Source organism: Fulmarus glacialis, unplaced genomic scaffold (genome assembly GCF_000690835.1).
Source record: "Fulmarus glacialis isolate BGI_N327 unplaced genomic scaffold, ASM69083v1 scaffold4249, whole genome shotgun sequence".
Taxonomy (NCBI): Eukaryota; Metazoa; Chordata; class Aves; order Procellariiformes; family Procellariidae; genus Fulmarus; species Fulmarus glacialis.
Window position 1 is genome coordinate 38,711 of NW_009235089.1, and position 18,238 is coordinate 56,948.

The 18,238-nt window shown below is 39.0% G+C and overlaps 1 protein-coding gene across 1 annotated transcript in view; it reads left to right on the forward strand.

The window, feature by feature from the left end:
* Nucleotides 1-18,238, forward strand: part of LOC104082665 (NADP-dependent malic enzyme) — a 44,069-nt gene that overhangs the window by 3,944 nt on the left and 21,887 nt on the right. The window contains exons 5-6 of the mRNA XM_009585874.1: nt 7,878-7,975; nt 9,735-9,848. Coding sequence (XP_009584169.1) covers nt 7,878-7,975; nt 9,735-9,848 — 212 coding nt within the window. The remainder of the gene's footprint in view (nt 1-7,877; nt 7,976-9,734; nt 9,849-18,238) is intronic.

The window sequence follows — 18,238 nt, forward strand, 5'->3', positions numbered from 1 at the left end:
AGGACAAAGGTCCTTGCCCCAAATCAGAATGTAGTTTACTAGAATAATACTAGAATAGTACTCAACTAGAATGTAGTTTCAAAGAAATGGAAGGGAAGCTTTTCAGCAAAAGTGTACCAAATATGGGTAAACTAAGCTGAGAATGTCTTCTGTGTCCCTGCGTGCATTTTAAAACCACTGTGTTCTCTCTCATGCACCTTGGAAGGAGGTATCTTCACGTTCAAAACTGTTGGAAGATATCCATTTGGCTTTTGGCTGAGCTGCTATAGCAGCTGTTGGTCTTCCTTAGAAATGCAGCCACGTGCAGTCTTTTATTTTATTCAGTTTCTGCAATCTAATTTGTGTCTGTGGGTCTTTTGATATTTTCATAAAAGATGTCTGGGACTTTTGGGTGATCTCCATCCTTAATGCTTGTATAGCTTCCAAGAGGTGAAAGCGGATGCATTTAGTCTTCTCTGATCTCTGTCGTTTGTCATCATATCCCCATAAATACCTTCAGTATCCTTTTTTGTAGGATGTCATCTTCCCCTATAACGTGGCAGTGGAATAACAACATCCCAAATATAGATCCAGCTATCTTTTCTCCCTCTTTCTATTCCAGCTTTATAAACCCTAAGGATCTTTCAGCTGACAACTTTAATGAGGATAGATGGTGCTAACTTCTTTAGCAATTTTTAGAGATTTTCAGTTTCTAAATGGCATGATTTTTTTCCAGGCTACTAGAAAGAGTGGCCTTCTCTGTATGCAAGTTGTATTTTCTACCCCTGGAGCAGTAAAGCTGACAAGTAGCATCAGGCCAATAAAAGCAAACAAACACAACATTGCATCTGATTTGCCATCATCTTCTGAAGATAGCACTTATGTGATATTTTAAACATAGTTTCTTCTAGTCCAAATATTTGTCAAGCCAAAGCTACTTTAATGATCAAAAGAAATGTTTCATGTATTTCATAGAAGGGCTTGAAGCTTTTTTCACTGCCGTAGGATATCCAGACAAAGGATTCTTATGTATCTTAGTGATGCGATGAGGACCTTTAAGAACCTCAAATCTAAAAAAACTAATATATGATCCTGACTCCTGCCAAGATTGCAGTGCCTGAAATCCCGCTCACGGGCGGGATCGGCTTGGGCCATTCCTGCCTGCCCCTCGTCAAACCCAGCTGGGGCAGAGCAGGGTGCCTTTGCGCTCCCTTTCCACACCCATCTTGGTTTTGGTGTGTCTATTGAAAGAGTTTTTGCTACTCGAGCACAGTCAATGGCTTGAGGCAAGTTTCCACGTCTTAGTAGCCATACATTTGTTTTACATGTGTCTCTCAAGCTTATCTTGTGGTAGCTGGTTGTAGTCATTGCTGACGTGGATAAATTTGAAATAGTGGCATAAGTTTCTCTAGTCTTGCTGCCTCTATGCAGGCCAACTATTTCAATTAATTAAATTGTTTTGGTTTTTTTCCCCACCCCTGTACTTTAAAACTGTCTCAATGGAAAATGACAAACTTCTGCAGTATAAGCCAATCTACATAAAATAAGTGTTTCTCTATGCAGTATAATACTGTAAATTTTTATTTTGGTGTTATAGCTCTAATTCACCATGCTCACAGTTGTAATGCTTTCCCCCATCATGGACATAGAACCTGTATTTTATGCCAACAAAAATATTTACACGGAGAGATTGCACTGGATTGGAATTAACTTTGGTATCCATCATGACCTTAGATGTCACTAGTTTTTAACAGCCGTGCTGTTTAATAGCATCAAAATTTTATGAAAAGAAGCAGACCTAAAATAAAAATGTAGAGCACATATAATTTAAGATTATTATTCCATCTTACACGTGTGGTTTGATTTAAAATATATGCTAAATGTTCAGCAGACTGACATTTGAATAATTAGGAAAATTATACCTGGAAGGTATGTTATGACCAATTTAACGTTAAATCACTGCAGTTCTCAGAAATCAGAATTTCTGTCACAAGCATTCTCCTTTTTAAGATTTAATTCTTTTTAACGTTAACATCAGAAATGATACATTTATTACCTGGAAATTCCAGTTGTTGAAATCAAATTGTAAAGAAGGTTTGGGGTTTGTTGTTGTGGTTGTGATGGGCATAGGGCTTCCAATTCATTCTCTGACCAAGAATTTGAAAAATGCAAAGTTGAATGACATGTAATAGCTCATATGCTGCTATCATATATCTCAAATTCTGATATTATGTGCAAACTGTAGAAAACCTCTTTCAAAATATGAAGTGACATTTGCTTCCAGGTGAAACAGACACTGGGATTTTTAAAAGAAAATAGTTCAAAAAATCCTATTAAGACATATACTGTAGGGTTATGTGAAGTATGTTTTTCTTCCAGTATGTTCAGGATATCACCTCTCAGTTACTCACTGGTAAATTTGCATTGAAATCAGTATGCTTTCAAGTAAATCCCCCATTGTAGCTTTTGTACACTTTTCCGTGTGTATATACAAGTATGTGTATATACAAGTACGTTTATGTACAAGTATTCTTCTGTTTTATTTTTTGCTCATTATGGCTGAAAAAAAGAAATCCATTCTCACCATGTTCCCAGGCAAGGAGCTCCAGGTGGCCCTGCTTGAGCAGGGGGGTTGCACCAGATGACCTCCCAGCCTCAGCCACCATGTGCTTCTGGGAGTCTGTATCCCTTTTCAAATATCCCAAACGGTTGCTCTTTTAAAAAGGCTCCATTTCTCCTTCACTAGAGCCTTTTCCCCTCTTTGCTCTGCCTGCCTGCTGCAGCTGCAGAGCCGGGCAGTGCACATACAAAGCTTTGAAAAGCCAGTTCAAGGCAAGGAGAAGGAGCTCCCATCTCTTAAAAGAGGGTCCTTTTGAACTACCCCCAGCCATAGCATTTGCCTCACTAGCAGCTGAGATTACGCCTTTTAGATGGGATCTTTACTCTCACCTTTTTCCCCAGTAAGTGTAGGAGAGGTGAACGGGTTTATTTTTCCCTGGCACTCTGTGCAGTGTTATTTGGAAGACTGGCCATGTTAACATGTGATTTCTATTATGCTGTGTATTGAGAAATATGAATTTTACTTTTACCACTTCCTAATCTTTTAGTCCAGAATGAATAGCTCAGATTTTAGGATGTGCTGCAGAAATTCCTCCCCTCTTCTTGTTTGCTAGCTTTTTAAGATGAGATAGGGAAAATGACATAAAGGAACTACTACTTAATTAAAAGTTTTATTTTTTGAAACTCTAAATAATGGACAAATGCTTCAGTGCCATAAGCCATTTCTTGCTAATTTAAATTAAACTACATCCAATAAAAATTAAGTTCTCGTTCCTCATGTTTTGGGGCTTTTTTCCCCCCTTTTTTCTTTAATTGTTGCATCTGCTGAAAGAAGACTCTGTGTTCCAAAGCATTTGTAATGTGTCAGCCCCAAAAGGCCGTGGTCTCTAGGATTTCCTTTGACGTATTCATGCTCAGTCATACAGTTTACAGTAACAAATAAGGCTAAAGAATCTTGGACAGAAAACAAAGACTTGATAAAGAATAATTGAAATTTCACATCTACCATATTTTTGCAAGATATGACTCACCTTCCTAGAAAACTATAACGAAGTGTTTGCTGTCACAGTAGCTGACACTGCTTTAGAAAAATATCCTTTGTTAAACTTGCTGTTGTTATTCTTCTAGAAATTTGGGGAAAAGGGAATCGGTTTTCAAAATCATATCCGTGAACAATGTCTATCTTATTCTGCACACAAGGGATTTAACTTGTGCTCTGTGGGAGAGGGAGGCGAAGCCATTTCTCTCCTTCCTATAGCGATGACAGTCGGAAAAACAGCGAAATTCTGCTTCTGCTTCGTAATGTCTGCGAGAAGAGGTTAGGCTTTGGGAGATGGATGTGAATTGCATTTTGATTCTTTTCAAAAACTCGAGTCAGTATTCAGGGTGAAATTTAAGGTCATGCCGTTAGTCAGAGCAGTTCCGGTTAAACAGATCTGCTATTCACACTGACGGTGTCCCCCTTTCAATAGGAGGGAATAAGGGAAGCTGCTGATGAGGAGTGATGACAACCGCTGCCAGCAGCAGTGATAATGGGTTCAGTAATCTAATAAACTGGGTTATTATGCTTTTTAGCATCAAATGGCTAAATAAAACTGATGTGGACTTTTAAAATACCATTTTTAGAGCAGTTCTGTGCAAATCATGATTTGTGAGAAATGCAATATTTAAGCCTTTATATATTGCTATTATAACGTCTGTTCTGAATCACCCTCATAATGAACATACAAGTAATGATAACTCACTTCCTGTGTAAATAATCAATGCAAAATGTTATTGACATTCAATGTAGTATTTTATTCATGTTTCATATCTCTGTTCTTTTTCCTTAAAACAGATGGTGGTATTGTAATAGAGTTTGTAAACGTATCCCAACTGGTAATACTTAATCGTAGTGCATTTTTCTGGCTAACAAACTTAGCAACAGTACATCAGCCATGAAGATAAGCAGGATCCCAGCATTCCCATTCATTATAAATTTACGGTGTTTCATTTTGTCTCTGTCACCAGAAAGCGGCTTGAAGAGCAGCTTTCCTGGCTCTCTGAGAAGTCCTCTGCTGAGGGCAGGGTGCTGTGGTGGCCACGACTTCTGACTTCAAGGGCTGGAAACAGAACCTTATAGTGCTCCAGCTCATCTTTCTTTTTCAGCAGACCAGATCGATGGTCTTAGGAATAAGCCATGTTATGTAGGCTTCCTCCTCCTCCTTCCCTGCAAGCACAGCTGTGTAATATAAAATAGAAGGAAGAATTTGGCATCCCATGAGAGGACGGTATTTTTTTATTGCCGGTTATGAGGGTTGTTTGGTAGAGTACTAAGGGAAACTGAGAGTGCGGTCTGACTTCTCTCTTTTGCCATTTTTGGTCTTTGCCAATTTGGCACTCGCCAGAGAAAGACTTAATTTCATCTGGGAAAGAAACAAGCTAGCTCTTGGATACTGTCGGGTGGAAGTGTCTCAGCCTGATGGTTGTTGTTCCCAAAGCTGTGCCTCAGAGGAAACATTTTTTTAGATTTTTTTATTTAGAAATGCAGAAGAGAGTAAATGATCTCAGCTCTCAGAACAAGTAATAAAAATGACTAAATAACTAAAAATGACAAATTTGTATCGTCTAAACATTAAGTGGGCTTGAGAACAAGGTGTCCTGTATTTCTGATGATTGAAGGGAAAAGTCATAATCAAAAGCACGTAACAAACATTTTAGTTCTAAAGATACATGTTTTTGAGCTGTTCAGGTGGATTTACTTCAAAAAGTGACTTTCTAAGGGACTTTCTAACTTTAAAAAGTGTTCTTAAATTTTTCTAAGGGTTACCTTTTATTTTTGAAAAAGTAACCATTCATGAAACTCAGATGTCCTATCTGTAAACCACAGATTCAAACCCAGCCTTCAACACCCAAATGATGTCTTTTAAAGAGAGGTTTACCCAGTACCAGGCTTCTTACTACATCTGTTCTTTTAGCCCCTTAGCTACGTGTATTTGAAACTTAATGCTCTGTGTGCCTGCAATATGAATACCCGTTTTGAGCATCTCCTTGAGTTCAATGTAAAGATTACTGCTATCTCAGCTTTAAACTTTGCCTTGCTTATGAGAAAGTAGACTTGTGAATAGCAAAAGTACATCCTTCAGGGGAGCTGCACGTTGAGGGCAAATGTCCAATGTGCAGATTCTGGGCCAAGTGCTTTTGGAGGGCTGGTCATACCCATTTCACACCTTTTCTGGAGGAAAAAATCGGTAGTAGCAATGTGAATTCTCCTCTCAAAAGCACTCAGGTGGCTTGTAGACAATTGCAGTTAGGGCTGTGGTGATCAGGAACAGAATTGTAGAAGCCAGTAGATCTCCTCCTTGCAAGTTCTTGCAGGCTTCTCGAAATCATTTATGGCCCTGTCTGTGGTTTCGTTGGGTCAGTCAATGGCAGCCGCTGCCTGGAGAAGGAAGAATTCGGTTCTTATTCCCAGAACTGAACAAGGGGGACATCTCAGGGCCCGTGTTTGTCTCCCTGTGGTTCAGCTCTCTCTGAGTCAGATAGGCATCATAAATCTTCAAAGACGGTTGAAACCTGTTTTTCCACTTTGAATACAGTTGATGGCTGATACAGCTTTTTCAGTCCTGATGAAATCAATGCTGTCCGCTATTGGTTCTTCGGAATCTCCTCTAAAAAGGCACATTGAGCACAACATTTCTGCTGGCATCATCTGCCTCACTACCATATCCCCATCCACTGGATGTCTTTATGGGTTCTGTGAACTTGTTGAAAAATGATGTACTTTCTCAGGTTTTTTTCCTGGTATTTAATGGACCCAAGTTCCTGACAGCAATAAGGAGTCTGACTGTCTTTTTTTGGTCCACCTTGTGCCTGGGCTTTAGTGACGATGATCATTTGTGAAAAATAACAAGCTTGTTACCTGAAGTCAGTAATCCATGAAAGAAGGCCTTCCCCCTCCAGTAGGCTTCGTTGGGGAGAAGGAGTAACTGGTCTTTGGATCAGAAGAGCCAGATATATCAGACCCTGGTGACTAAATACAATTTTCTTCAGCATGACAGAGCTGACAGCTAGACTCAGCAGTTCTAATGATTCAGCTACAGTGTTGTGTATAGATTTGGGTGCTGCAATTCAAGAAAGATAAGAAACAAATGGATAAAGTCCAGAGGAGAGAAATGAGTGCTAAGTGTTTTAGAAAATATAACTTTCTGAAAGAGTGGAGGAATTGGGATTGTTCCACGTAAGAAAAGCGGGTTGGGACACTGTTAGGCTTCAAATATAATACATGTCTTGTTGCAAAGAGGAAAGAACAGGTTTTCCAGGGGTAGATAAGACAAGAGGACAAAATAGAAGAAGAAAAAACATTTAGATTTGAAATTTTCAAAAAAAACCCCAAAGTATATTGAAGCACTGGAATAGCTTGCTGAGAAGATCATAAAAGTATTCAAAAGGAGATGTTAGGAATAAGTTAGACAAAGATCTGTCAGAAATCACAGAGGTATGGTTGATCCTGCCATTGTGAACAGGTTTGGGTTAGATGCCTGCTTGAGATCCCTTTATTGCCCTACTTTTTATTAATAGGTGTTTCGCATGGTGAGGACCAAAATCTTTCCATTCAAAGACAGACGAGTATCTCATTCTTTGTGGTTCTGATTTGGAGAAGAAAAACCTCTACACGCTAAATCATAAAACTAAATGTTAGCCTTTTTCCCTGTGTGGCATAACTCAAAGGTTAAAGATTTAAAAGGTACTTCCAATGTTTTAGATGCTAGTAAGCTGGAACCCCTTTCATAGTGGTCTGGAGTCCTGAGGGCTTTCAGATGCAGTAGGATGGTCGGTGTCTTAAATAAGCTGGCCTTACTCTTTCAGCTACCTTAGCTTCTCTGTAAATGTTCACAGTTTGCTCTTCTACTCTGACAACCTCCCCATGAGAAATAAAGTTTTATTTTAGTCTTGTATTTTACTGTATTTGAAGTGTATCTATTTGAAGAATGAGACCAGTATCTTAATTTTCAGTATCTGGAGTCCTTCAAAATACTTCTGTCTGGGCTTTCACACCCTTTCCTTCTGAAAAAGGTCATAACCAGAATATTTTGTAATAGTTCAAATGCCCCAGCCGTTATGACCATCCAGTAGAATAAATCAATCATATTTTATTTAAAGTTACTCTGAAGATATTCCCACTTACATTTAACTTCCATAAGAATAAAGTAGAGCAAACTCTAATTCCACTCAACTTTTTGTTAGTACCCTAAGTACTTATATCTTTTAGCTGAAAGATGCTGTGGAATTATTTAAAATGTAATGCTGTGGAATTATTTCCAGAATAACCAAATATATTCTTTTTTTTTTTATTTCAGGAACTGCATCTGTGGCTGTTGCAGGTCTTCTTGCAGCTCTTCGTATCACCAAGAACAGGTTATCGGATCATACAGTGTTGTTCCAGGGAGCTGGAGAGGTATGTATTTTTATACATCAGGAAAAATTGTACTATGAAGATTTTTCTTAATATTTAATCAAGTTACATGTATGCAGTTAACAAGAAGATTAAATGGGTAGAATGATCACTAACACCTGCTGAAAGTTGGTTCTTAATTCAAATGTAAACTTACTGAAAAATCTCTGATCACCTGGTCAAGCCTTGTATTTTTCATAAGACATTTTGCAGAGATCTGTTCTCTTTTTAAAACTGCAGGTTTTAGCTCTGCAGCTGTAAATTATTGAGCTGCTCTCAATATAAACAAACAAAACTTTCTGGAAAGATGAGGAAATATATTAGGCCACCAAAGAGAAATGAAATAAAACGTATTTACCAGAGTCAGTGTTATTAGTAAAAAGCAGTGCCCCTTTGATTTTTCCTGTCATTAAATATAGTTTTACAGTATTCTGCATGTCGAGATCATACATTTCTGAAGATCTTTATGCATGTTATTTTTTTATACTAATTTTTCAGTATAAATTTCTAAGCCACTGACACACAAGTGAAGGTTGTACTTATCTACAGTGTGGCTAGCTGTCATCTCTTGTATGAAGTCTACAACCCCATGCAGGCCTCTGAAAAATATTATTCATGGTCACCAAACCCCCCTATAGGTGCAATATACTAATCCAGCTTTGTGTAGTCCAGATATCTTTAATTTGATTCAATATTTGGTGCTACTGAGATCAGGTGTGTAGTTTTCAGCATCCACGACTTGCAAAGGCATGTCAGCGCCTTTGTGCATCAAGACTGTCCGTCTCTCTGAAGTTCCTTCCCCTGGTTTTGCTCCATGTTCAGCAGACAGATGAATCCATGGTCTAATGTTTCTTTTTTTCATTAGTATTGCTGCAAAGAGAAAATGGTAGATATCATCCCTGCCGCGGGAGCTCATTCTAATAAAACTACTTATTTCTTAACTAAAAAAGGGGGATCTCACTTGATTCTCAGTGAAACTGAATAATAAAGAACAAGAAACAGAATGAACCCCATAAATATGTATATGAGTTGGTAATCAGAAATACTGAGTCGTCTGTTGGCTCATTTTGTTGCCTGTTTTTCAATCTGTACCTGTATAACATTTGATCTGTTGGATGAAATATTATAAAATCCAGTAAGAATGATACATGTTTCAGCAAAATATTGATAAGTGAATTTTTCTCGCCCCTGCTTTCACTGGGAGCACAGCCAAGTCTAGAATTACAAAACACAAGAATAGTAGGTAAAAGGAGACTTACCTTCTTGATGGACATTTCAAAAAAAGATAAGAGCAAAAAATTTTTTAGGACTGCATTTTACTTTCTGGCATGCAGAGTGTGGTTTCCTTTGGTTTAAATTACAAAAAAAATCTAATGAACAAAATAAAATTTCAAAGAAGAAAAAATATTTAATGTATTCTGAGATGTTTATGTGAAATAAATGTTAGTTTTAGCATTTTTCGTTAGAGTTTAAACATTTATTGTGCTCTCCACACTGTAAATGCCATGTTAAGATTTTTCTATACTATGATTTATCTATATGATTTAAGATTTATCTATACTATTTATCTACATTATGGTTTCTAGTTACCAAAATGGTAGCAACAGTTCATTAGTGTTTACTTTATGAAAAAATAATGATTCAGTTTTATTGTTAAATAAAATTAAGAAACTTATCTAAAATAGTGGGTAGAGGAAACAGGTGAGCAGGGGATTTCTTTAATTTCTAGTTTCGTGTACTGTTTTTCTTCTCTCTCCTTCAGGCTGCACTGGGGATAGCAACCCTCATTGTTATGGCTATGGAAAAAGAAGGGGTATCTAAAGATGCAGCTATCAAAAGGATATGGATGGTTGACTCAAAGGGATTAATAGTAAAGGTAATACAATTTTCTCATTCCTTTAAATGTCATGATAGTTATTTGCAGTCTCTAGATAAAGGCAAGAACATATTCTTTGTGAAAGCAACTACAACAATTTATCTCTCTTGACATAGAGATGCTTTTCTTTTCTAAACTGTATTAAATGAATGACAGACTCCCATGTTACTTCAGTGGGAGGGGCGTGATTATGCTTGGAGTTCCTGCTCTATTTCTATTAGAGATAAGCACATAATGGAGAGAATTTTTCAGCAGTTCATTAAAAAACATGTAAGGAAAGAAATGTTCAACTTGTGGGTTTAATATTTCCCCGTTAATGCGACTATCTTGCACAATCTTGCACAAAGATGTATAGATACATTATTAGGATAGCATTCAAGGATTTGTTAAAAGGAACAAAAATATTTTTGAAAAGAATAATTTTCCTTGCATGTGTGTTGCGAGCATGTCATCCTTCTGCAAGAACTGAGATATATTGCATCAAATAGCTTCTATGCACAGTGATATAGCTCATGTTGCAGATGTCGTGGTCTGCAGTGCTATCAACACTGGTCAGAATTTGAAGCTGCTGAGAGACTTCATCAGTCACCCTTACCTCATTCCTTCCATGTGCCAAAATAAAGAAACATGTGAATTCCATGTGCCAGAATAAAGAAACTGGTATGTTTTTAAAGGTGGTTATGTATTTAATAGTTTGTGAGCTACTTAAAAGAAATGGATGAGAGGCCAGTTGACTTTGCTTTTTCACCTTGCCTGTTGGTTAGCAGTGTTTATGGTCATTTTTGTTGGTACTGTGCTCTTGTGCAGTGTTCTTTAGCTGTCTAATGTTTAGGATCTTTTCTGGTTCACATACCTTTGCATCAGGAGCATGCATTCTGCAGTCAGTAACTGTGTTGGTTTATTGAACAGCATCACAGCACCTTTCACTCGTACTGTTAAAGAGAAAATAGTAGGATCATAGACAATGAGATGGGAGAGTATTACTAAGGTCATCTTGGATGTCCCTTGCCAGAAAGCACAAAAGTAGCCTGGTCAGGTACAGAAGAATGCTGGTGTTTTCTACTATCCAAGACACAGATTTTTTTCTGGTGTTTTTTTGTTTGTTTGTTTGTTTGTTTTAATGAGTGTGTTTAATCCTTTTGGTTTTCATCTAATAATCTTCAAGTGCTTTTGCATCCAAATCTGGTGTTTTTTTGTTTTTTTGTTTGTTTTAATGAGTGTGTTTAATCCTTTTGGTTTTCATCTAATAATCTTCAAGTGCTTTTGCATCCAAACACGGATGACTGAAGGCCTGTGTATCTTCTGTGGCTGTTGAAACCTAGAGGTTGCCGAAGAAGAATGGTGCGTTGCAAGTTTCCTCCACCATAGAGACTGGGATTATCAAATAATACAATTGAACTAAAATCACCTCCTGGTGGTGTTAAGGAAACAAACTGTCAGGGGCAGAAGTATAGGAACTTTACAACCCTAAAGCAGTAAAACGGATCTCAGCTGCGTGTCTGTCCAGCCAAGGTGGTTAACCAGCCTTTCTTCTCTCCTGCTCGTTTCCTCTTCCTGCTTCTTTTACACCTCTCGCTGCTAATTTGCTAGTCAGCTGAGGAGCTGGGTTGTTGCTTTTGGTACGCAGCGACTGATTCCTTTCACAGTTTCTAAATTTTTAGTGACTTGGTGACTGTATTCTTTCCTCTCCGCCTTCTAGCTTCAGCGCTCTCAAGCGGGGCCGAAACCAATCAGCGTCTCACACAGCCTCTAAGTTCCTTTCCTCTGCTTATTCTTCTTGGTGGGGCTTTAATTTGGGTTGTGTCCAAAAAGCAGTCCACTGAATTTCATGTCCTGCCCAGAGTATATTTGTGAACTGTTCATGATAGCCAGACATAACATCTGTCTGAGATAGATTAGGGCTGAATTTGTGGCCAGATGTTGATGCAAGCAGCGGGAGCCGATGGTGTGCATTTCAGGTCGTTGCTGGTGTTCCTGGAAGACCTGGGAGCACCAGTCTCCCTGTCTGGCTGTCCTGGGGGGCTTGAGAACGGGTGGGTGCTTACTATTGCAGTGTGTTTGAGTGCAGAGCCCAGTGGACCTAGAAGCTGGAGACACGTCAGTGCGAGGCCTGAGCTGGGCATAAGGAAACCCATTCTGGGTCTAGGGCTCTGCAAGTCCTCTCCTGGCTTTCTTCTGCAGCTAAATGTTCCCCCTAAAAAGTTTAAAAAAAAAAAAAAAAAAGCCCCCTCCCAAGTAAGAAAATACAACATAAGCCCCTTGAAGCTTGTGATTTAACTGCTGGGAAGTCATACATATAGCAAGTAAATAATTAAGCTATTCCTGGTTCCTTTTTCTGGCCTGAGAGAGAATGCTGTACTTCAGGTCCGCTTAGGAAATTATTTTGGCTTTAGCTGATTGCAGAAAAGTGCTGCAAGACTTGAAGGACTTTCCAAACTCTTAAAAAATGAGGAAGATTTGTGAGAAAACTGTACAATGGGAAGGACTCTATTGTTAGAAACCTTTTCATTATTGGAAAGATAAGATTTGCCAAGCCACAGCATAGATCACCAGTTTAACCAACTTTTGCATAAACTAAACTGACTTTTGTATCTTACTCCTAAGGAGGTGTATCAATGAAAACCTGCTCAACAAAAGTCCCTTAAAATTTGCCCCACCAAAAACTGCCTGATCAAAAGAGTTTTACTTGAAGCAGGGAGACCTTTTCAGTCCTAGAAATATTCTGATCTGTTGCTTTAGCAGTATGAGAAATAACAGACTCTCTGAAGACTTAGTGATTACTTTGTCCAACTAAACTAATTTTTACATCGTTTTATTCTATGCTGTCCTTTGATCATTAATTTTGCAATGCGTGATTATGGATTTAAGCATTGTTTCTCCTTTCGTCTCCTTTCTGTAGTATTTCAACCAGTGCAAACCGAAGAAAAATAACCTTGGAACTTTTGTTGACCTGACTGCAACTGTTTCCACCTTTTTCTTCTTCCCCCACCCCCAAAAGCTGCCACGAAGTCACTTATCATGCTTTTGTAGCTGATTTTTCCTTTGTGGCTTTTTAATTGTTCAAGTGCAGCTGTGTTTTCATTTTCCTGTTAATATTTTTTTCTTTTCCCCTGGGAACCATCTTTTTTCATTAAACCAAGTTTGATGACCAATTTTTCTGTTATGTTGTGGTGAAAGAGCTGGTGATGAAGGCTATGTTTGTTATACTGTCTGTAGTTGTGTTCTCTACTTCATTCTAGAGACCTTACAAAGTTCATAGTGTTTTGGGGATGTTGAGGTGTTTTTTAATCTGTTCAGTATGCTTTCACTTTTCGAAATTATTTTTTCTGCAAAGGTGGATAAGGAAGGTTTGCAGATCATAATATCATTGGAATTTTGCCACTCGAACTATATGACTTTACTCTTTGAAACAGATATCACTCCTCTTGAAATGCCTGTCTTAAGTATCCTAGTGCATTCAGATACAAGTTTTAATGTTTAATTAAAGGATACTTTTAAAGTTGCTTTTGCACTGTTGTGTACTTGGAGATTATGCATAAGCAGTTGGGGCTCATCTTCTGAATTTCTGAGTTCTGTCACATTGTCACATTCTATCTGATTAATGAATAGATATTCACCTATATGAACACACTGATAGGTAATGTCTCCCACGTTCCTTTTCTTTCCCCTATTCTCAGTGTTCCCATTTTTTTTCTGTTAATTGCACGAATATACATAAATGTGTGATGTGTGGTGAACACATTTTGTATCTTCTTTAAAGCTGCCATAGTGTCATGCTTAGCTATATTAGTGGTCAAATCTTCACCCGTGAACTTCAAAGACAGTAAATTCTTTTGTGTCAAGTAGCTGAGAAGAGGTGGAAAGTGATAAACGGTATTGGGATGTTCATGAGGTTCACCTTGTCTGAGCATTTTAGTAATGTGCTGCAAATGCTTCTTTTTTCTTTCTTTTTTTTTTTTTTTAAGGCAATACCAAGAACATGGTAGGGTGATAGGCAAGATGGTTCTTGGAACTGCCTAGGAATATGATGCAAATAATAAGACATTTTTAATACTTAAAGGGACTCGGCAGAAACCCCCCACCCTCTGCCAAGAATGGATGCTCCTCCACTGAGGATGGGTGACAGGCTGATGGGAGCATTCCTGTGCTGACAAACATGCTTCTTTTGTGGTGAAGTTTATCTGTAATTTGCAAGACAACATTAGATTTTTGTATGCCACATAATCTCCAGTGCACAAATGAAGTTCCCCAACATAGGGGTGAATGTCATCCTTGATTTCAAGGAGTATGTCAACATGGAGCAATGTTGCTTTTGACAGTTTTGTACTCTATACTTTCTAGTTCAGCACAGTAATACTTGTGTCTAATGGACATTGTATTCTAAATGTCCATTAGATGTGTGATCTTAACCCCTGTAAGACTTCAGATCATCTGAGTGAAGCCCAAACTGAATGCCAAGAACAAGAACAATCAGTTGAGGTCCGATAGTTGAAGGCCTCAGAATATCGATCTTTGTAAGAGATGGACTGATACAGACCCCAAAAGTTTACCAATTTATGTGGTCCTAAATTATTAGAATGGAGATATCCAGGTAATCCTGTCGATAATCCTCTAAAATTACTTCATTTTTCCTCCTCCTTCCCCCATTTGAATATCCCTGGCAATCTTATTTGGAAAAGGTCCTCACAACCAATTAACTGGTGGTGGATATGACTGTGATTGAAGTTGATGGTTTGGTCAAAGCTGGATACATACCTAGTTCAGTCTTTGTTTGGAGAATGATGGAAGAGAAAGGAGGCCATTTGGGACTGATAGCAGAATTTCAGTGCCATATAGGTGTGGTCGCTCCTATTACAGTAAGCAGAGCTCGTATAATAGATGAAAGCCTATAGAGCTCACAATCAAGTATCTTGATCTTGAACTGTATCCAATCCTGACTGTCTGTTACTGAATTTTCTTATTTTTTAGCAATAAAAGCTTTAAAAAAACCTGTTTGGATTTCATTCTAGATACTAATTTGATAATGGTTTTAATGTTAACTTGTATATACCACTTAATATTATGTCTACCTCTTCTGCTAACTTTTAATTATTTCTAGCTTTCTTTTTATCAACAGTCAATTATTCTCTTTACTTTTGTCCTTGACCAGTTCATTTATGGCTAACTGCAACTGGCTACGACTTTTTGAGCCAAAAAACTGCTTTGCGTCTTAGCAAAGATGCAATATCTTGGGTATCTCCAAGGTGCCACAATTACTTAAAGCAGTTTCTGCCTTATTTTACTCATGTACTATCCCAATGAAGAAATCCTTGTTTGCTTTGTCAGTTATTCTGATGTCTGGGGAATTAATCTGTACAGTTTCATCTTACATTTATCTTGTTCTGTATGAAGGATAAGTTTTGCAGAAAGGAAACACATTCATTTGCCTTTGAACACTCGTGGCATTACTCATACTTGGCCAGTAATATACGAAAACAAGTGAGGACAAGGCAAAAGGATGGTTGGTGGGGTGTGCTCAAGGAATACCCAAATTATTTTATCTGAAAGAGACACGACGAAAAATTTGGGTGTTAAATTTGTTAGCATGTAACTGTTTCCTCTTTGACACCATGTACATTAGATGTATTGATGAGATGGCGACCTAATTTGGATGGTTTATGATTTCTTTTGCTCACGCTCTGTTATGGAAATGAATGATTGTTTTGCTCCATTTTGTTTCTGTTGTTCTATGGGTTCCTGACTTGCTCTGCTTCTCAGATCTTATCTTCTTGAAATAATTGTCTTTATAAATTTTGTCCTGCTCATTAACCAAGTGTGCTTATTTACATGGAAAGGGTATTTTATAAATTTTACAGGACTTAAATAAACAGCCCTAATCTTCTAACAATGTGTTTTAAAGTCGACACCTGAATTAGATTTCTTACCTAAATCCTATGTTTTACTGCCAACCATTATGACATTATCTCCTCAAAATGTTGTGTTTTTTCACACAGTTGGCAACAAACTGTTCATTAATTCTGTGTCCAAGTTGCCTCGTCTGGTTTTAGTCTGCTTTCTTCACCTTTAGGTGTTAGGTGGTGGGCCTGATCAGGAGGCACAGTCACTTTATAATTAGGGCCTCGGTATGAGAATTTGGGAGGGCTTGTATGTCTCTGTTTTTTAGTTCCTAAACGAGGTAGCACAGGAGTGCCTGTCACCTGCAAGCCCTTGGGCTTCAGTAACCCCTGACCAATGAGTCCATATCCATAACTCCAGCTTTTTTTTTGGCATTTTTGGCATTTGCCCCTGTACTTGGCACTGGTGAGGCCGCACCTCGAATCCTGTGTTCAGTTTTGGGCCACTCACTACAAGAAGGACATTGAGGTGCTGGAGCATGTCCAGAGAAGGGCAACAAAGCTGGTGAAGGGTCTAGAACACAAGTCTTATGAGGAGCGGCTGGGGGAACTGGGTTTTTAGTCTGGAGAAGAGGAGGCTCGGGGGAGACCTTATCATGCTCCACAAGTACCTGGAAGGAGGTTGTAGCGAGGTGGGGGTTGGTCTCTTCTCCCAAGTAAAAAGCGATAGGACGAGAGGAAATGGCCTCAAGTTGCACCAAGGGAGGTTTAGATTGGACATTAGGAAAAATTTCTTTACTGAAAGAGTGGTCAAGCCTTGGAACAGGCTGCCCAGGAAAGTGGTTGGGGCCCCATCCCTGGAAATATTTAAAAGACGTGTAGATGAGGTGCTTAGGGACATGGTTTAGTGGGCATGGTGGTGTTGAGTTGACGGTTGGACTCGATGATCTTAGAGGTCTTTTCCAACCTTAATGATTCTATGATTCTATGACTCCTCATAACTGATACTCTCCTGGAGTTCTGGCTAGGGAGACTGGCCTGGCCTGTCCCCGCCTAGCATGCTCTCTGTGCCTCTCCTGTCCCTTCCCTTTCAAGCTTCTGGGGGACACCCCAGAGAGGTCCCTTAGCTCCCAGCACTGTCTACAGTCCCTGCCTAGAGCCCTCCAGATGGTTCATCAACAACCTTTAGACCATGGATTTACTCGTCATGAAAGAGATAAGAAGCCATGTAGAGATCATTTCCCAACAGGGAAATGTTTCACCACCTTCTCCCATCCTTTTTTTCCCCTTCTTCCTTGATGCTTTAACAACTGGTTTTTTTTGTTTTGCTCTTAACTCTGCAATAGGGAACTCACAGGAAACATGCAAGTAAAACCAAAACATTTTGCAGTTGGAAATACTCAACCTACTGATGGACTGCTTTGCTTTTTGGTCTACAGTTCTCATGTCTTGTGGTTCTCATGTCTTCAGTATTTAAGAACCTCAGATGAATTTATTAATTTATCTATGTACTGATCTCTGTTCTCTTGTTTCAATAAGCCGCAGTTGACAGAGTCAAATGGAGGCAAGTGTTTATATAAATAGAATTGTGCCTCCCTGGTTGTGAGACGGGACGAGTGCCAGCACCGCCTCTAATGTGGGACAGTGCAGTCATCAGGGTGCTCTGGCTTATTCTCAGCTGCCTCCCAGCTGACAGAAAGAGCAAATCTTGGAGAGCTTCCAGCCCTGCCTCTCTCTCCTCTCTGACATTAAGCTACTCTGCTCTTCAGCTCTGGTTCTTGGGGCAGCCCTGGCAGGACCAGCTCAAACAGGCCATGGCATTAGACTTCACATTGGTGGTATTTGTAAGATTCGTGTCCTGTTTTGTAATATCCCATATAGATGTCTGCTGTGCAGTCTGGTCTCCTGTTTTTACAGCTGTTTTCTATGAATTTTCTCAGGGTTTTATTGATGGGTCGTTTGTGTTTGTTTTCTGAGCCTCAATTTGGTTGTATAATATGATGATATGAGTAACTTTCTGTGGAAACTGTGATGTACATTCGCTTGAAGCCTGATCCTAGTGTCTTCGTTGCTTTTTGTGCTGTTGATCAGCCACTAAAACTAAAAACTTAAGAACTCCCCCTAAAACTAAGAACTGCTTTCAGTTCAAATCCAAAATACAAGCAGTTTTTCATAAAACTATTAACTACTGAATCCAGTGTGGTGGGTTGACCCTGGCTGGATGCCGGGTGCCCACCAAAGCTTCTCTATCACTCCCCTCCTCAGCTGGACAGGGCAGAGAAAATACAACGAAAGGCTCGTGGGTCGAGATGAGGACAGGGAGAGATCACTCACCAGTTACTGTCACAGGCAAAACAGACTCAACTTGGGAAAAAAAATTAGTTTAATTTATTACCAATCAAATCAGAGTAGGAAAATGAGAAATAAAAACTAAATCTTAAAAACACTTTCCCCCCGACCCTTCTCTTCTTCCCGGGCTCAACTTCACTCCCAATTTCTCTACCTCCTCCCCCCGAGCGGCACAGGGGGACGGGGAATGGGGGTTGCGGTCAGGTT